The sequence below is a fragment of the Ursus arctos genome, unplaced genomic scaffold (genome assembly GCF_023065955.2).
Source record: "Ursus arctos isolate Adak ecotype North America unplaced genomic scaffold, UrsArc2.0 scaffold_24, whole genome shotgun sequence".
NCBI classification, from domain to species: Eukaryota; Metazoa; Chordata; class Mammalia; order Carnivora; family Ursidae; genus Ursus; species Ursus arctos.
The window spans coordinates 15,015,499-15,037,040 of NW_026622919.1; the positions used below are offsets into that span (position 1 = coordinate 15,015,499).

The 21,542-nt window shown below is 36.4% G+C and overlaps 1 protein-coding gene across 5 annotated transcripts in view; it reads right to left on the bottom strand.

Annotated features, from left to right (window-relative positions):
* The window catches only part of TANC2 (tetratricopeptide repeat, ankyrin repeat and coiled-coil containing 2), a 359,716-nt gene that overhangs the window by 101,334 nt on the left and 236,840 nt on the right, over positions 1–21,542 (bottom strand). For all 5 annotated transcript variants that reach the window (XM_057318084.1, XM_057318083.1, XM_057318081.1 and 2 more), the window contains one exon: positions 14,209–14,334. In XM_057318084.1, coding sequence (XP_057174067.1) covers positions 14,209–14,334 — 126 coding nt within the window. The remainder of the gene's footprint in view (positions 1–14,208; positions 14,335–21,542) is intronic.

Here is a 21,542-nt window from a genome sequence, read left to right on the forward strand (position 1 = left end):
TATTTCTAAAGACAATTCTTGCTTCTTTTAGAAAAGTTACTGAGAAGGCTGGATCTACACAAATCCATTTAGTAACTGAGGTCTTGCTAATGCTACATGTGAGATTTATTCTTGTGCAACAAATGACCATATTTAATATTAGTTTAGTTCACAGAGAACCCAATTCTAACTACCAAGACAAGAAATTTTTTTTTTGTTTTTGTTTTTTTGCACGTGCGCACATGCATGCATGGAAAAGAGAGAGAGAGCAGGAGGGGAGGGGCAGAGGGAGAGGGAGAGAGAATCTTAAGTAGGCTCGTGCTCGGTGAGGATCAATGCAACTCATGACCCTGAGATCATGACCTGAGCTGAAATCAAGAGTCAGACACTTAACCGATTGAGCCACCTCGGTGCCCCTAAGCCAGTCATCTTCTCATGAGAGATGGGTTTATGCTCTGGTCCACTTCATCTATAATTTTCTTTTTAAAAATATGACATGAATTTCTACCTCTGTCCAAGATGGAATAAAAAAGACTATATTTACTCTCCTACCTAAAAGAATCCCCAAACAAACCTCTAGACTAAGTATATAAAACAATGGTTTTCAAGACATTAGACATAGCAATGAAAAATAATGATCCCTGAGAGATGGAAAACAATAGGGATACCTCATGCTCACTTACTGCCTTAAGAGAATTTCCAGGCCATAATGTAGGGAGGGAAAACCCAGTCAGATTCTGGCAGACTCCCTGAGTTGAGGAGATGGAACTGAGAATCCAGGGAGACTAAGGCAGCAACTGTTCAAAGGACAGAGTTCTGAGAAGGTGAGCACTGAACAGAAATAAATCTGAAGATCTGTGGAAGGTAGAGTACTGACTGGCGCATGTATGTGAGAAAGCTGTCCAACACCAGGAGATGACCTATCCAAGTTGATTAGAGGGAAGAGGGCCTGAATAGTGCCTATTACAGCAGCCAGAATAGAAAACCACACAATTTCCAGAACATTGGGTAGGATATTCTGAAGTCTTGTCTCAGTAGTACAGAATAATAAAACCTATAATAAATATTGTTCTGGTCCTACTCAACAAATCTTAAAGGCAAGGCCCAAAATTAATCATACTATTTCCAAATACCTTCAACATTCCTAAAAAAAGTTGAAGAATATTTGTAAGAATATAAACATGCAGTGAGGTAAAATCCACTATGTCTGGTATCCAAACAGAGATTGTTAAGTATAAAAAGAAGCAGGAAAAAAGGAACCATAATTAGGAGAAAAATCAACTAATTGAAACTGACCCAGAACTGACACAAATGTTAGAATTATCAGAGAGAGATATTAAAATAGTAATTATAACAATATTCTATATGTTCAAAAGGTTGGGACATGGAAGACATAAAAGACCCAATTGAACTATTAGGACAAGAAACTACAACAATAGAAATGAAAGAATGAGTGGCCTTGAAGACACAGGAATAAAAACTATCCAAAATTAAAAATACAGAGAAAAAATAATCCTCTAAAATAAAAAAAGCATCAGTAGGGCACCTGGGTGGCTCAGCGGGTTAGGCATCTATCTTCGGCTCAGGTCACGATCTTAGAGTCCTGGGATAAAGCCCCACATTGGGCTCCCTGCTCAGTGGGGAGTCTTCTTGTCCCTCTTCCTCTCCCCGTCCCACTTATGCTCTCTCTCTCTCTCCTCTCAAATAAATAAAATCTTAAAAAAAAGAATGAAAAGAAAAGCATCAGTGAACTGTGAGACAACTCCAAGTGACCAAATACAGGTATCTGGAGTCCCTGAAGGCGGGTGACAGAAAACATATTTAAAGAAATAATAGGGGCATCTAGGTGGCTCAGTCAGTTAAGTGTCTGCCTTTGGCTCAGGTCACAATCCCAGCGTCCTGGGATCAAGCCCCATGTGGGCTCCCTGTTCCTTTCTCCCTCTCCCTCTGTCTGCTCCTCCCCCTGCTTGTGCTCTCTCTCTGTCACATAAAAAATCTTAAAAAAATAGTAGCTATAAAATTTCTAAATTTGATGAAAACTATAAACTCACAGATCCAAGAAGCTCAATGAGCCCCAAGTACAAGAAATATGAAGAAAATGAACCAAGACACATCATAATCAAACTGCTAAAAACCAGAGATAAACAGAAAATCTTAAAAGCAGCCACAGAATAAAGACTTGAAGTACAGAGGAACAAAGATAAAGATGACAGCAGATTTCTTCTCAGAAACAATCCAAATGAGAAGACAGTGGGCCTACAGCTTTATATTATGGAAAGAAAAAAACCTGTCAACCTAAAATTATAAACCCAGTGAAAATTTAAATTTATCTTTCAAAAGTAATGGCCACATTACTTTTCACATAAAAGCTGAAAAAAATTAATCACCACATTTTCACATTATGTAATTTTCACATTACATTTCACATAAAAGCTGAAAAAAATTAATCACCAGCAGATCTGCAATACAAGAAATGTTAAAAAAAAAAAAACAACAAAAAACCTTCAGGCAGAAGAAAAAAGTCACCAGATAGAAATATGGATTAACACAAAGAAATGAAGAACACCAGAAATGAGAACTACATAGATTAATATATAAGATTTTTTGTTGACTTTAAACAAATGGCATTGGAACAATTGGATACATATATGCAAAAAAAAAACCCTGAAATACTTTCATACACATCATGCACCATATATAAAAATTAAAATCAATCAGAGACCTAAACTGAAACTGTAAAACCTGAAACTGTAAAACTTCTGGAAAAATATACAGCAGAAGATATTTTTATCTTTGGTTAGTCAAAAAAATCTTAGACACAACACCATAAGAATGATCCATCAAGGCAAAAATTCGTAAACTGGATTTCTAAAAACTTTTGTTCTTCAAAAGATACTGTTAAGAGAATGAAAAAAAAAAAGCTGTAATATGGGAAAGAAATATTTGCAAAACATGTATCTCATAAAGAACTTGTATCCAAACTATATAACAAACTCTGAAAACTCAATAACAAGAAACAAGGCAATAAAGAGTGGACAAAATATTTGAACAGATGCTTCTTCACCAAAGAAAATATTTGATGGCAAATAAGCACACAGGATCATCAATATAAGCAAGATGTTGTAGAGATCTCTAGAACTTTTTCATCTTGCATGACTGAAACTTCACCCATTGAACAGCAACTCCTCATTTTCCCCTCCATCCAGGCCCTAGCATACACCATTCTACTTTGTGTTTTGAGGAGTGTGACTACTTTGGATACCTCATGTGAGTGAAATCATGTGTTATTTGTCTGTGACTGGTTTAATTTAGCATAATTATCATCAAAGATCATCCATGTTTTAGCAAATAACAGAATTTCCTTCTTTTTTTTATGGCTGAATAACATTCTATTGTATGTATATGGCACATTCTCTTTATCCATTCATCCATCAATGGATATTTAGGTTCTTTCTACCTCTTCACTACTGTGAATAATGCTGCAATGAACAAAGGAGTGCAAATATCTCTTTGAGATCCCAATTTCAAGTCTTCTGGAAATATACCCGGAAGTAGGATTGCTGGATCATACAGTAGTTTTATTTTTAACTTTTTGAGGAATCACCATGCTGTTTTCCATAGTGGTTGCACCATTTTGCATTCCTAACAACAGTGCACAAGGGTTTCAATTTCTCTATCTCCTTGTTATTTTCTTTGTATATGTGTGTGTTTTCTAATGGCCACTCTAACAGGTGTGAGGTGATATCTCACTGCGGTTTTCATTTGCATTTCCCTGATGATTAGTGGTGTTGAACATCTTTTCAACTACCTGTTGGCCATCTGTATGTTTTCTTTGGAAAAATGCCTATTCAAGTCCTTTGCCCATTTTAATTTATTTTAATTTATTTTATTATATTTTATTTTAAAGTAGGCTCCATGTTGGGCATGGAGCCCAATGCAGGGCTTGAATTCATGATCCTGAGATCAAGACCTGAGCTGAGATCAAGAGTCAGATGTTTAACGGACTAAGCCACCCAGGCAACCTTTTAAAATTGGGTTATTACTTTTTTTGCTATTGAGTTATAGGACTTCCGTATGTACTTTGGATATTAACCCCTTATCAATTATATGCTTTGCTAGTATTTTTTCTCATTTCATAGGCTGCCTTTTTACTCTCTTTTTAAGTACTTTAAAATATAAATGCAAAAGTAATTTCTTTCCATTATAATTCCTTTACTTACTGGTTCTAGATATCTTTCACATTACAATTTATCTTCTCCTCCCTTATCTTAAACATAATTTAATATGTTTATTTATCTATTACTTCTTTCTTAATTACTCTACTTGTCTTCCTTGTTATGGTTCAGTTAACTCAGTTAAAAAACACTGAGTTGGGGCACCTGAGTGGTTCAGTCAGTTGAGCATCTGACTGTTGGTTTCAGCTCAGGTCATGATCTCAGGGCCATGGTATCAAGCCCCATGTCAGACTTCTTGCTCAGTGCGGAGTCTGCTTGTCCTTCTCCCTCTGCTCCTCCCCCCACTTGCACTCTCTCTCTCTCTCACTGAGCTGCTGTCAGTGACTCCATATGGAAAAGGGTCTTACTGTACAATTTATTGTGTTAATTCTCAATTAGCACAGAAGTGACTTAAGACTTTGTTTTTGAATGAATAAAATTCATTAAGCATTGTGTAGGCAAGTTTCTCATACATTATCTAGTATATCTGCTACACAGGTTCTGTTTCATGCTCCATCTGGCAGTGTCCATTCTAAAGAATATTACTTAGTTTTTCGTATCAACAAAGTTAATTTTTTTTTTTTTTTTTAAGATTTCACTTATCCACTCTACACAGAGAGAGATAGCCAGCGAGAGAGGGAACACAAGCAGGGGGAATGGGAGAGGAAGAAGCAGGCTCCCATCGGAGGAGACTGATGTGGGGCTTGATCCCAGAACGCTGGGATCACACCCTGAGCCGAAGGCAGACGCCCAATGACTGAGCCACCCAGGCGCCCCCAACAAAGTTAATTTTTAAAGGTACTAACAAACCATAACCTGTCCTCTCCAAAACTTTTTGATTTTTCAAATTTCTGGACCAGAGAAGGATGATAGCAATGATAACTACAAGACAGAGAAAAGACATTATCTGAGCTGCATTTTAGAAGGACTAATCTGGCAAGCCGTGCGTTAGCTTGATTCGAATTTGGAAAGACCAGAGGAGGGAGACAAGCTAATTAGCTGTATTGAGAATGGAGAACATGGAAAGAATGGGAGAAACTGGGAGAGTAGAATCCTCAGGGCATCCTAAGTGACTGGATGTAGGAGATAATGAAGACAATGATTCAAAGATGACTTCAAGAGTTAAAACCTAGGTGAGAGAAAAACTGGGGCACTATTAATAGAAATAGGGAAGCAGGAGCTAGTTTGGGCTAATGAATCACAGTGGTGCCCTGTTTGATCAGAGCCGCCACCGAAAGGCAGCCATTGGCAGTTAGTGTTGATATGCAGCTCTCTTTCTCATACCTAATACCCCAGAGTCCTGAGTATCTACAATTAGCCATTGTATTGGTACATTATTACATTACTCACTGCTTTTTATATTATACTGTCTATGACATTGTATATTATGGTGGTTAAGAGCACAGGATCTGGAATCGGCCAGATATGAAATGAATCCTGGCACTGCCAATGACTAGACATGTAACCTTGAGCAAGTTATTTAACCTCTGTAAATCCCAGTGCCTTATTACCACTACTTAGATCAAAGGGTTGTGAGGATTAAAAAAAGAACATGTTTAAAGCTCTTAGCACTGTGTCTACAAAGAATAAGAACTCCAATAAATGTAAGCTATCATTTTTATATCTGTCAAAAATGTCCCATTCTCAACATCTGTCTTAGTGTTTTAAGAAGTCCATTGTGTTCTATTAATGTGGGGGTAAAAAAGGGAAGAGACTTATTTTACTCTGAAAAATTATACTTTGAGTCTCTGAATAACTGTATATTAAATTTCAGCTTCCTGACATTAGTCTTATAGGAAAACATTTGTTGAGAAAAATCTGGAGTCATTGCTGAGTGGAATTTTCAGGAAGGGATTTTCCCTTTGGAAAATTGTAAAGGAAATAAGGAAAGCCTAACTCTCTCGAAAGTTCTCAATTTTTACGTTTCCTCATGTTAAAAACCTCAAAATGTAGGGAAAATATAAAAACAGTAAAGCATCTAAAATGTGAAACATTTGATAAAATAATTATATAACTATGTCAACTATGTTTTACGCTATTAAATTGTTGGCCTTGAACGTGAGATATGAGATGTATTTTTATTGGAGCATCAAACCTGGTTAATTAGTTGAAATTTAAGATTAAACTTTTTTTTTTCTTAAGTAGGCTCCATGAGCCCCAATGTGGGACTCGAACTCACGACCCTTGAGATCAAGACCTGAGCTGAGATGAAGTTAGACACTCAACCAACTGAGCCCCTAAGATTAGACGGTCAATCCAGGTGCCCCTAAGATTAAACATTTTTAAGTGAACTCTCTGATGAAACAGCAATGGTCCTACAAAGGAAACTTTCAGTTCTATATTTTATTATATCTTAGGGAGTAATTCCATAAAAAACTTAAAAAAAATTTTTTTTTTTATTTGAGAGAGAGTGACTGAACAAGACAGAGAGCGCACAGCAGGGGTAAGGGCAGAGTCAGAGGGAGAAGCAGCTTCCTTGCTGAGTAGGGACCCCTACATGGGGCTCCATCCCAGGACCCTGAGATCATGACCTGAGCCGAAGGCAGGCACTAAACTGACTGAGCCACTCAGAGGCCCCACCATAAAAAAACTTTTATATACAAGATTGGAAAGTTTAAATCATTTTACAGAATCAAAAAATGTTTTGGGGCGCCTGGGTGGCTCAGTCATTAAACGTCTGCCTTTGGCTCAGGGCCTGATCCCAGGGTCCTGAGATTGAGCCCCACATTGTGCTCCCTGCTCTGCTGGGAGCCTCCTTCTTCCTCTCCCATTCCCCCTGCTTGTGTTGCCTCTCTCACTGGCTGTCTCTCTCTCTGTCAAATAAATAAATAAAATCTTAAAAAAAAAATGTTTTGCAAAGGGTTACTTAGGTAAATTTACTGGCAATATGATTACTTAATAGGATTTAGTCACTTTTGGAGAAAATAATGGTAGATTAATTGGGAAGCTGATTCTTTATTTTTATTTATTTATTTATTTATTTATTTATTTATTTTAAAGATTTTATTTTATTTATTTGACAGAGATAGAGACAGCCAGTGAGAGAGAGAACACAAGCACGGGGAGTGGGAGAGGAAGAAGCAGGCTCATAGCGGAGGAGCCTGATGTGGGGCTCGATCCCATAACGCCGGGATCACGCCCTGAGCCGAAGGCAGACGCTTAACCACTGTGCCACCCAGGCGCCCCGAAGCTGATTCTTTAAATCTCAATTAGATCAAAACATCAAAATGTCATAATGGTTACTTATTTTTCCTTTATTGCATTTAAGGCACTTAAAAATATTTTCAGTGATTTGTTCTTGCAGAATTAGATATTATGATTAGAATCTCTTTCATATTACTCCACAGGCTTTTTTAAGTAGTGTGTTATTTAATGGAAGGGATCAACATGTGCCTGTTAGAAGACCATGTGTTTTATAGATGTGTTTTATAGTCTCTTCTCTTCCTCAAAAAGGTTATTTCTCCCTTGTGGGTTGTGCAGGGGAACTTTGTTGTATATTAGCTACTGTTTGGATTCTCAAACTTTAAGAAGAAATTTACTAAATAAGGCTGGCTTACATAAAACCCAGATCTGTGCACCTATCTGGAGCTACTTTAACAAGTAGTGATCTACTTTAAAAAATCATTGCCAGACTACTACAAAAAGCATAAACTAGTTTCTAGCAGACATTCAAAGACATCCAGATTGAATACTGCATTTTCAAATTTTAAGGTACTTTCCAAAAGAGCTGGCTGGGGGTGCGAGGGTCAACTTCATACAATTAAAGATTACAATCTACCCATCTAATATTTATCTATAGGCAGTATGTGCATGCAACCTTAATTCTGGATTTTAAAAGAAATCTAATCTTGTAAAAATAGAATAGTGAACAGTGAGGCAGAAGACAATGTTGGAAATATTCTCTTGTAAATGTAAGAGCCAGCCAGGTCATGATCAAGATGACTAAGAACCTCAGGGGTGTGTGACTCAGTGGGCTAATGTAAGCGTATTAGCTTCATGACACGCATCTTAGTCATCTTCATAATGAATTCATTGTTTTGGAAAAGGGACTCACAAATATTGTGATGCACTGATTTTATTTGATGAAAATTCAATATTTTGCTTTGACAAAGCGATATTAACTGTGGCAGGGTCAATTTCATATAAACCCTGCCAATGAGTCAGATTATCACTTGCACAAATGTCCTCCCACCTAGTATCTCCTAAGGTAGCTATGAACTAAAGCCAATGCCTGTGAATGGCCATTTAGTAACGGGATTTAGTAAAAGTCCTAGGGAAACTAACATATATTGGGAAAAAAGTTTTAATTAGGACTGTGTAATCTCTTCAAGCAGAACAGTGTTAGAATATTATCATTCATAATTTATTGTTAATTTACCCCAAGTAGCTACTATTGGAAGTCAGTATGCTATGCTTTGTTTTGTGTATTTTAATTCCCCCTTGTTCCCTTTATATATTCCATCATAAGGTTTATTACAGTTATCCTTAAAAACCAACAACCTTCCTTCCTTTGGCTGGACAGCAAACTTAGTTTCTGTCTTTCTCTGTGGAAGAAGAGGGTCCGTTAAGATGGTCAGAAAGAGTGAGAGTTTTCAGGTAGGTTATTTCTAGCATAACTCCACATTAACACAATGGCGATTAAACTTTTAAAAATGAACTCCAAAATAATTTTTAAAACTTGAATTAAAAACTTTAATAATGTTTCAAATTACTGCCTATCAAAGACATTAGGCTTTGAGACTAGAAAACGCATTTATGGTTGGTTGCCCAGCTATACACTCTGCACTACTAGGACACAATCTTCTGTAACTGTTTTACCATTAGAGCTCAGGCTCTCGGATGGTTGACAGCTAGGAATCTACTAACTTGCTGCAATGGGATCCTGGACAGTGCACTTATGTGACCTTCTCCCCATTGTTGGGCTGGGTCTCTGGAAACATCAATTTTGGTAGAACAGTTGTTCAAAACAGCTGCTTTGAGAAGTAAAAAAAAGAGACTTTTTACTAATGAAGCAAATGTGAATGTTTTTAAAAAATTCTATTGTTTTTCTTTATTCTGTATTTTATCTTTGCTCTGTTTCTTTTTTTTGTGTGTGTGGGGGGATTTGTGTGTGTGTGTGTGCTTTTTTTTTTGGTTTTGTTTTTGGGTTTTTTTTTTGTGGCAAATGTTAGTGTTAATACCCCTCTTAAGATCCAAATTCTAGCTCAGATGTTACCCAGCAACTTCTGCTTCAGTGGTCAAAACACTACCATTATGATCAAACAACTGCAGTTATTATTAAGGTAACTATTAAACAAACTATGCCTGTAGTCTTTTTTTTTTTTTTAATTAATTCAAATAAACATGTATTGCACAGGTACTCTGTTTGGCAACTGTTTTAAGTGTTGGATTTCATGCAGAATGGTCAGTACTCAATGACAGAGCCATTCTGTATCAACTCTGGGAATAATCTGTAAGGTTTTAGTCATTCCATTTAAAGAACACAACTAAAAAACATTAGTGAAAACAGGCTGGCTCTTCTAACGCAAAGTTAGCATAATGTTAGTGATAAGATGATTAAAGAATTATACGCTGATAGCTTAGAATTCCAGAATGAAGGTATCTCTTGAAAGCTAAGTGAACTCAGGACAAATATTCAAAAAGTACTTCTATACAAAGCTGGAGGAAGTCCTGCCAGATTGGAAATATAAAAATGATGTGAAAAACTTAGGTAGACTGAGAAAGACAAAAACCACATGATTTCACTAATATATAGAATCTAAAAACAAATGAATGAAAAAGACTCCTAAATACAGAAAACAAACTGGTGGCTGCCAGAAGGGAGGTGGGTGGGGGAAGGGTGAAATACATAGAGGGGATTTAAGAGGTACAAACTTCCAGTCATAAAATAAGTAAGTCACGGAGATGCAAAGTACAGCTCTGTGCCTGTACTCTTAAACAATGTTTATGAACAACTTTTAACCAATTCTAAAATTACACTTTTTTTGCATTTCTGTAAATAGACTGTATGGTCCTTAAAGATGTAACTTATCTTCAATTGCAGTGGTATTCTCTAAACCAGTGGTTCTTCAAGTGCGATCTGGGGATCCCTGGGGGGTTTTCAAGACACTTTCACGGGGTCCACGAAATCAAAACTATTTAATACTAAGAAGTTACTTGTCTTTTTCCATGCTCATTCTCTCACAAGTGTATGGTAGAATTTTCCAGAGCTTATATGATGTTAACAAATAGTGGGTCTACTATTGTTTTTGAAAAATGAACAGATATTTTAATACTTTCTCAGTTTTAACTTCTAATATGGCAAATATCAATAAATATAACTCTTATAAACCCAAGTTTTTAAGGCCCTCGGTAATTTTTTTTTAAGTGTGTAAAAGGGTGCTGATAACAAAAAGTTTGAGAACCACTGCTCTAAAGAGAATAATGCAAGAATGCCTGTATGAAGTGCCCAATAAATGCTTGCTACCTCTTTAGAAATATCCTCAAAAGACATTATTTCAGATAATCTCTATACTTCGAATCACTCAGTAAATTTAGTAGCCAGCAGATACACTGCAGGGTACATGACCATTAACTACCTTTTCTGAAGATCAAGAGTCATTTAAAACCCATCACTTGTGAGTTAAAATCCGCTTATTGTGATTAAAAAACAATTTCATAGGACTTGTTTGAGTAATATTTTAAAATACAGAAAGATCTATCTCTAATGTAGAAAGATTTATCTTAGTGTATACTACAAAATGTTTCATTCACTTTATTATTACTTTTTTTGGGTAAAGTTGTTTTACTTCAACCACAGCCAGAAGAAAAATATATAAAACCAAAATAAGACTGAAATTTGTATGTTTCTTTAAATAAAACAGAAAGCATGATGTGACATGTTTCCTAAAATTATGCCAGGAAAACAATATGATTCTGTTTCTATAATAAAGTGCAATGTTTTGAATATAACAAGCACAAATTATAAAGGCTTGCCAAGCAGGTCTATAGAAACATAAGGAAAGTCAATCCAAGTTTGCTTTCCTTTCTTGTTAATGTGTTTTAAGTCATATCAGAAGACACAAAGTTCATTTGTAAACAGTAATTAAGATAACATGTTACTTTTTGAGGGAAGATTAGTATGCTAATTCTAGAAGGCAAAATACTGCTTAGTATTTTACCCAGTCTCTTATGGATTAAAGTACTCAAATGAATGGCATGTTCTAACCATTTAGACTGCTAAAAGAAAAGCTCTTGAAAGAACAGACAACTTTAATAAACGAAAACACTCATATCATAGCATCTTTACCCATGGAAAAACTGCATCTTCAAGTAGTGGTGTAAACAGTAAGTTGAGACACTATCTGCAAGGGATATAAAATTAGTTTTGTTAGGAATGCATTATTCAGGCAGAGAGCTCTCTGGAGGTTTAGGCGTGCTTTTAAAAATATCTGGATGTACTTTGTTTTTAGTGAATGTTTAGGCTGAAGCTCAATGCAATAGCAAAGCTTTTTATTGTCTTCTAGATATAGTGATACCTGTGTCTAAATATCAAGCTCATTAGGATGCATCTGTCAAAGATCTTACCAAATCTTTAGATACCAGAGCAGAGATATACCATCAAGTATCAACAGAACCCAACACGAAGGGTTCTCAAAAATATACGGCTTTGATCTGTCAACGGATTTTGTTTTCTACTTTCAGGCATACCTTGTTTTGTTATGTTTCACATGCAGATAATTCCTTTTTTTTTTTTACATCTTGAAAGTCTGTGGCAACCCTACATTGAGCAAGTCTACCGTGCCATTTTCCAACAGCATTTGCTCACCTTGCGTCTGTGTGTCCCACTTTGGTAATTTGTGCAATATTTCAAACTTTGTCATCATTACTGTATTTGTTATGGTGATCTATGATCAGTGATTATGACTCACTGAAAGCTCAGATGATGGTTACCATTCTTTAAACAATAAAATATTTTAAAGATCTTTTAATAAAGTTTATTTGAGAGAGAGCATGAACAAGAGGAGGGGCAGAGGGAAAGGGAGAAACAGACTCCCCACTGGGCAGGGAGCCTGATGTGGGGCCCTGGGATCATGACCTGAGCCAAAGGCAGACACTTAACTGACTGAGCACCCAGGCACCCCTAAGCAATAAAGTATTTTAAAACTAAGGTATGCACATTATTTTTTTAGACAACGCTTTTACACACTGAATAAACTACAGTATAGTATAAACATAACTTTAATAGGTACTGGGAAACCAAAAAATCCATTTGACTTGCTTTACTGTGATATTCACTTTAAAACTACAGTGGTCTGAAACTAAACCCAGAATATCTCTGAAGTATGTCTGTAGTACAAAATCCATTATTCAATGACTAGCAAAGCAGAAAATAAAATAAATAGTGTATGTTTTCCAGTAATGAAATGCAAGGCAATGTCACTGCAGCAGATTTTCAGCTAAATCTGAAGGTCTAAATAGATTAATAGTTGTATCCAATCTTCTTTTTTTTTTTAATTTAAATTCCAGTTAATGTACAGTGCAGTATTAATTTCAGGTATACGATTTAGTGATTCAACACACATAACACCCCGTGCTCATCAAGACAAATGCACTCTTTAACCCCCATCACCTATTTAAACCATCGTCCTCCCCCCACCTCCCCTCTGGCAATCATCAGTTTGCTCTCTACAGCTAAGAGTCTGTTTCTTGGTTTGCCTCTCTCTTTTTCCCCCATGATTGTTTTCGTTTCTTAAATTCCACATATGAGTGAAATCATGTGTCCAATCTTCTTTATTATGGCTACGCATTCTGGTTTTGGCACGAATCACTGATTTCGTCTTTTGACTAGATTTATTCAGGCTTTGGATCAATCACTCATTCAGCACTAAGTAGTGCTAAATATACTAACGTGTATATACTAAAGTTGTGCTATACTAAAGTAGTACTTAATATAATTCCACTTCCTAGGCTGGGAATACACAACTGTATTTACTAAGCAACTAGCTTGTGGCTTAACTGAAGAAATGGTGAGCAGGATGAACAGAATTGGGAACTAAAACTGACTGAGGTCATCAACTCACTATAGTCGATAGGAGGAGCTCTGGTAACTGCAGCAATACAACCAATTATTTTATGCTCCTAGTTGCCCAGTCATCATTGAAATACTATCAGCACAACGACTTCCAGAATGGACAGCAGGCATGAATGTAACCCTTCCTGAGTTATGCATGTGGTACTATACAGAGTAGCACTGGAAAAGGGGTGAGGAGGAGAGCAAAGCAAAGATGAAAATAATCTAGGAGATAAAATTTAAAAAGGCACTTGGGATATTAGAACTATGGATTATGAGGTACTAGCGAAAGCAGACCACCTATCTGTTAAGGTTATCGAGATGGTTTGGTTCATTTTGAACAAGCCAGAGGCACAAGCAGTGATACCACTAACAGATCTCTTAACTAGACTGTCTTTGAAAGCATCAACAAACTGAAAAATCTTTGAAGAGGTTCCTGACTGTAGAAACAAGTAGTATGCATAAAAATGTAGAGAAGCTACTGCTGGAGTGAGAAAAGGATAAGTTGTTTAAATGTTTCCAGGAGAGGACTAGAAGCACTGTCTGAAACTCCAAGTAAATAAAAGTACTGTATGTTACCAGAAATGGCCACTAGGATGAAGACAAAATCAATTCTCTACAAAACACGTGACTATTAGCAGCAAGCTCACCTGGGGGCCTAGGGCTGAAGTGAATCAACACTCACTTCTGAAATCCAAGACCTTTAAAAGGTTGTTTTCTCCATCACCACCTTTACCCTTGTTTCCTTTGAGAATTTCAAGGATAAATGCCTCCAACTGTTCAAAATTACAATGTCTATGATGAGTATATGTATCTGTGTTTATCTTTCTCTTCTATGGTGACATGCTCATTTCTTAAGGGAGGCTTCAGTAAGAGTGGAAATAGGAAACAAGCTTTTTTGCCTACTGCCCACATCCACTTTTGCCTGGGCACCACCACGCAAAGCCCTTCTGGAGTTCTAACCTCTTAAATCCTGTTGTGTGCGAGCACCGCCCATGCTCTGTCTCGGCATTCGAAGAGAAGTTCTCAAAGGTGTATGTCTCTGCTCATCCAGGTAAGCAAGGTCCTCCAAGTGGGCAGAGCTTGTGGCTGACAAGACAGAAAAGTTTAGTCAGAGTATGTAAGTTTAGAAAGCTTTCAGTCTCTATCTCCCAAACTTGGGAATCAGAGCTTACTCCGGCATATACATTTACCAAGAGTTTGCTGAACTCACGGTCCTCATCAGCGTCCCGAACATGTGCCGGGGGAAAATGTCAAGAGTTGTCTTCACTCCTTCATCACTATCAACTGCCTGACCTTATGAAGAGTACTAGCAACAAGCTGGCAAACACATTTGTACCTGACAACAAAAATTATTAATTTTTGCTTCTTTGGGGTCACAAATACCATTCGAAGAATAAGGCATAAACATCATCAGTGGAGAAACATGTTCCAAACTATACTGAGCTGTAAGAAAAACATGAAGCTCTGTTTTCAACATTTTCCCTTCATGTTAAAGAATGAAATATGAAAACATTCTGAAAACAATTTTCATGTGTGTATATCTATTGGAAAGATGGGTACCAGGACAAGAGATAGAGAATTGCTAAAGAGTCTTTAGGGAACTGCCAATGTCCATGAATTCCAAAAATCACTTAGTTGCCCTCTGAACATAGTCAGTTAATAGTGGCCCCCCATTGCATGTGTAAACACTTTAACCCAGCCACAAGAGAGAGAGGAAAAGGGCATAGGTATTGGCACTGCTGTATATTGAGAGCTGATGGGAACATTCACAATGAACTAAAAAGTTGAAGAAATTAAGAATCAGGAAGCACCGAAGACAAAACAGTTTTTAACAACAACAACAACAACATGCCCAAACTTCTGCCAGAATACAATCATTTAGAGCTTATAAATTATTAATTAAACTGTTGGTTGAGTTTGTTGCTAATTATGTACGATACTGTGCAGGGGGTTATTCAGTTCTTCAATGGCAATTATTTACCAAGAGCTTACTGTGTGCCAGGCCCTGTTCTTGATGCCCTCCCTGCCTTAGCTGCCAGTTTCCCTCTGGTGACTGTTTTGAGTGGGTGAGAGGAAGCAAAATGAGATCACTCTTGGCTTCAGAGCTCTAATGAAGTACTGTCCGTGTCCCCAGTTGAGATAAAACACAAACAACAATCTAAGGTGGATTATGACTAAGTGGCACAAAGAAAGTCACAAAGTGCTCTGAGCCGAAAAACGGAGGCGGGGGGAGGGGGGAGACAGAGAAAAACAGAACAGAGGTAGAGAAAGACAGAAAAGAATAAGAGAACAGGTGCAAGAGATATATACTCCCTTCATCGTTCAACCACTGCAATTACCTCAGTTACTTGGATCTACTGGAAACCTAGACAAAAGGAACTTACCCAAATTTATAGATACAGTTTCTGTGAGAAAATAAAAGTCTCTGAAAGCTCGTCTAGGGAAGTAAACCAAAAAAAGGAAGTCAAATGCCACATTACACATCAATGGGAGAGAGTCTCAGAGGTCTAAGAGATAATCTTGATATCCGCATTCTGAAATTAAACCTATCCAGAATAGATTACTATTTAATCTTTTTTTTAAAAACACTGGAGACAATGACTCTTACACCATTCCCACTGGGAGAGTAACAGAGGAATAAGAGATAATCTTGATCTCTGCATTCGAAACTAAAACTATCCAGAAAAGATAACTACATAATTTTTCATTTAAAAATACTGGCGACAATGACTCTTACATTATTCCCACTGGTACTCTAATGTGGTTCTGTGAATTAGTTCTTTCTTATGTTTATTAATCCTGCTTTAATCAAAGTCTGTTTTCCTTTGTTTGGTTCTTTGTCTATATATGTGTAGAAGAAAAGAAAAGAAAAGAAAAGAAAAGAAAAGAAAAGAAAAGAAAAGGAAAGAAAGAAAGAAAGAAAGAAAGAGAAAGAAAATGAGAAAGAGGAGAAAGAAAAAAAAAAGAAAGGAAAAAAGGGAAAAAAATTAAAAAAATAAAAGAAAGGAACCCTCAGAATTCCCATCCCCACAGAGCCCTCCTTGGAGCAGAGAAAATACTAGCATCAGCTGAGCAGGGCCTCTTACACAGCCATCAGAGTTTCAGCTCTGTAGGCCCTTTCCTCCAAGTTTCCATGGTTTAATAACCCCAACCTCTTCTTGTTCCGCAGGCTCAGAGGTGGTAGCTGCTTCCTACAATTGCTAAGTACATGATACTTCAGTATTTTCTTTTTACCTTTTCAGTTCATTTAAACATAGTCAACCATTCTTTACATATCAGATTTTCTGGTTAAAATAACTGTGGTTTCTGTCTCCTGGCTAGCCTCTGACTGATACACCATAGAAAATAATGGAGCCACAATCCTTTCATGTATGTGATGTTGACAATAAAACAATACCACTGAACGAAGACGTGAAAGGAATCTGAATGGTCATCTAGTCCAGAGGTCAGCACACGAAGGCCCGTGGATGAAATCTGGCCTGCTGCCTATTTTTGTAAATAAAGTTTTATCGGAACACAGCCTTGCCTGTTTGTTAAGTATTCATTTACAACAGAGTTAAGTAGCTGCGAGAGAGGCCATATTGGCCTGCAAAGCCTAAAATACTTACTAGCTGGCCTTTTAATAAAAAGTTTGTTGATCCCAAACTAGTCAAATTCCCTCATTTTACAGATGAGTACTGCCCAGTGACTTGTCTACAGTGAATCACTCATTTATGGTAGAGCCAGGCCTCGAAACGAGCTACCTGGTCCGTCAATCCAGTGAGTGTTATTTGCATTGTGCCCCTTCCCCCCCTTTAAAGCTAAACAGATTTAATTCTTCCTTAAAAGGCTTATTTTTCAACCCTTTTTCACCTTTGTCACTTTCCCTCAACTCCCTGTTTTTAATGGCTTCAAAGAACAGTAATCAAACCCGGGCAGTAAAGACCTTGTAATGCAAAGCGAAGGTGCTTATGTACCACAGACTAATAAATCTCTGCACTTCAATTGTTTTCCACAGTAAGAAACAAAAGAACAATCGAAAGCCCCCAAATTTGTTATTTTTTTAATAAGAAAAATACGTATAAGGTACTTTCTAAAGCTGATAAACTGGAGAGTGGTATGAAAAGAATATCAATGACAAAGACAATCTTTTACATTAAAATAAAATTCAAATGAAACCTTAAACAGCTGGATGAGTGGTGAGTTTTGGGGTACCATTGTGGCAATATTAATGGCACATTATATAATTTTAAAGCAAGGTTCTCTTACTAAAATGGTTCTATATGCCAACACACTAAAATGGTTTGATACGTTTTAATAAAAAGAGAATGTATATTTCATTAACAGTAAGTGGGATGATACAGCAACAACATGAAGTGGAGCAAAAAGCTGTGTTAAGGAAAAAAGAGCCCTTTTTTCTATATTTTTTTCTATATGATATTCATCTATGAACCTTTTGAAGATTAAACTCAGGGAGATCTGTACTTTGAGTACAACAGACAATTCATTTTAATTTCTCTTTACTGAAAAGACCTTCTGGCAGCATTTGTTAAATATAAATGTTGAGTGTGAACTTAACAAGCTTTGCCAAATGAATCTTTACCATCTTAATTCTTAGGAAAACGGACATCAATTGTTCCATTGCTTTATTTCACAAAACCAAGAAATGTAGCAAAGATATTTTGGAATGAGCACATGTCTCAATTTCAGTCAGATGACATTAGGAGAAAAAGTCAAATACTGTAATATTTGAGCTGAATGAACGGTTCATTCTTCTGCAAATCCAAATACTCATAGGCAAACAGTGAACTAAGGAAAAGCAGTGATCTTCAGTAGGAAGTCCAACAGCTCCAAAGCCCTGTTCTGGGCACAGATCTCAAATCTGGGAACTACTGTTTCAATTAATCTGGATTGCAAATAAATTCTGTTTAGTGTTACTTGAGTCTATTAAAACATTTGTTCTTTTTCTTATTTTAGCAATCAGTATCTTCTTTTTGTTGATCTCTGAATCTATCACTTTATCAAATAATCCAAAATATTTTTTTACTGCCTTTATTCCTTATTAAATCATTATTGTCCTTAGTCTTATTTTGTTTCTCACTGTTTCAGCATTTTCAAAATTCTAGCCCATTATTTAAAGGAATATGAGACAAATATTGGAAAAATGAGCCAGGAGACCTGAAATTCTATTAGCTGTGGCCCTTTGTTCTCCGAGCTGTATAGGCTGTACTCTTCCCTCATGGTCACTTGAGCCTTTTCCATTTGCAAGCTACTTTCTGAGAAGTCTGTCATAGTTTGTCAAACATCTCACTCTGTCAAATTTGCTCAGGCTACATTTTCTCTGCTTCCCTGGCTGATCCTCTAGTCAAAATTAATTGCTTCACCCCTTTAGCAACCACATACATACACTGCTAATTAGAACCTGTGTTATTCAGCTACTTGCCTACATGGCTGTCTTCCCTTGTAATAGTAGGTTCTGGAAGGTAAGAAAGCAATGTCTGAATCATCTTTGATAACCCTGTCCCTTCAGAGTAAATCAGAGTACCCTGCACATAATGATCAGTATAGAACGGAATTCCAGACTAGTCTTACCTAGATTTAGATGTGTGTCTGGCTCTACCTTCACCCTTCTCATTGCTCTCTTTAATGCTTACCAGATATCACTATGATAATATGCTCGGCTCCAATGATATTCATATAAACTTCCCTCAAGTATTGCTGATTCCTCTTCTACTTTTTTTCTATTGCACATATCACTTTCTATCATATATATAAATTACTTATTATGTTTATTTTATTTTCTCTGGCTAGAATGCAAGCTCCATGGGGGGAGCGCAGGGATTTCTGTTTTGTTTACTGATGTTTCTCAAGTGTTCTGAACAGTGCCTGCCATATACAGTACACACTCAATAAGCACTTGTCTAATAACTGAATAATTGCATTTAACATACACTTTGTGTTTTGGTTGCGTTTAAATGATCAGTGAAAGACAAATTAGGTTTTGTCTTATGGGGTTATTTGAAAGCTAAAGATGAAGGAGGGGGCTATAGCAACAATGCCTTGCATATCTTCATCCCATACAAACACCAATGGCAGATCTACAAGGACACACATATTCCCATCTCATGGTGGTACTCTTACTGTGAAACTGCCCTGGCTAGTTTTTTTGAGATAGTTCCATCAAGTTAAATTAGTACTATAATATTTAATGAACACTTTCCAGATACAAGCATAGGAGATAATTAGGTAAGTTGAAGTGAACTGAAGAAAGAGGAAAAACAAATCTACAATAAAAAATTTTATGTGAAAAGAAAATGCTTTAAAAAGTAAACTTTTATGTAAAATCTATCTCTAAGTAAAATTTATGTCATTAAAAATCTTTGTTTTCAGAGAAGGAAGAGGGAAATGGAAAAAGGGAGCATATATATATTTTTTGAGCTCTCATAGGATTGGAACAGCTGATTCATTTACAGAACAATTAACTGACATACTTTTTTGAAGTCAAAATAACTTAACAAATAAGTGGGCAGAAAAAAAATCCAGCAGCCAGCATTTGGTACAAAATGTTCCAGAGGCAAGTCTATATTGAGTATGAAACCAGTCTGAATTGTTTCTTCTTATATCAGTTGTCGCTAGTGCAAACACATTTTAGTAGCATGATTGTCATTCGGGCTGACCTGAGCAGGGAGCTTGGAATGATGTTATGCTTGCTACAGCCTGGGCAAGAAGGCACTCTGCTGTCCTTACAAACTTGATTCATAAAGCTAACATTCTGACTGCTGAACAGTCCATATTTTCTTCTTCATAAAATCCTCATTACAACTTCTGATTGGATTCGTCTAAATCCCCCATGATTCCTATTTTGCATTTACCTGATTCTTAAGATCATTTTCTTACGAAAATGTGCAGCTCCAAACATTAACAGCAGATGGTGAGAGTTTATATTTTAACTGACTTCCACCGCTTACACATTTCCTTGACAGACTCCTCATTTTCACATAAAGCACTGAGGACAGCTGCTGCAAGTATTTCCTGCTTCCCACAACCCCCCAATTCCCAGCCAATCTCATTTTAAGACATCAAGGATGACCACAGACATCCCACCCTCCGATAATTTCTGCCCCTTGCAACCGCAAGTCCACAAGGTTCTCTAATTCCTCCCAACACAACGGGCTTAAAAAATAAATATGCAGTAGTGATTTACATTTTGAAAATAAAAGAAAGTAGTTTTTATTTTCTGTATCTTAGAATTTTAACTTAAAGGTATAAATACATCTGAATTTATATTCAGAAACCTGAGCTACTCCAGGAAAAACTCAACCTTGATGATAGAGATTGCCAAGACTCAGCTTTAATCACTTTGTCATTTGAGGTAAAAAATTTTATTTTCAGTAAATAGCACTATCTTCATATGTGGTATATGGTGGAACTTTTAAATGGTACATCTAAATATAGACTTCACGTGTTTGAATTTTTATGTTTCTAAAAGTATACCGCTTTTGGACCAATCTAATGGATCAATATATTTATACTTAAAATAATCAGACTTCTATTTTAATAGTTAATAAAGAATACATGGTTGTTTAAAAAATTTCATTACATATATTTTCTCCATTTATGTTGCAGATGAGTTCAAAGCTCAGAAAAAAGTTATAAAAAAATCATCATAAACATTTGCATATGTACTGACCCCACTTCTTCTAAGCAAAGTGTTATAAAAGTGTCCTTCCCATTCTTAAAACCAAGGGTCTTATGGAATAAAATAAACAGTTTTATTCTTTAGAGTTCAATACAGCAAATTAATTTAAATAATTCCTTGACAATTTCCTGGTCCTGCCAGAATATGTGGTCCCATAAAGATGCCAATGAACTCAGGCAAAACAGAGTGATTCTCTTCCCCAAGTAGGGAAAAGTCTGTAATACAGCAAGGACCATTTAAACAATTATTCTCCCAGATTTTTTGAAGTGACACGAATGGTATTTTCACATCATTATTCAATGTTATTTTGTCTCTAAAGTAATTATATTATTCATATTGAGATAAAGTTTTAAAAAGAAGGGAAATTTAAGAGCTGGATTTGAACAAGGCCTTTTATAACTGTTTTTTTCCCTCAACTGTTCATATGCTCAACTGTTCATATGCTCAGAATAATTTAATAAGTATAAATAAATACTCTGGTTTTTTTTCCCTCTATTTTAAGCTATCTCATATTTGAAATCCTCAGTTACTCCTGTTCACCAAGGAGATTTGAGTATTTGATCTTCCCCCATTTTGGGGAACCACTCACATGTGCACATTAGAAAGTAAAGGAAAA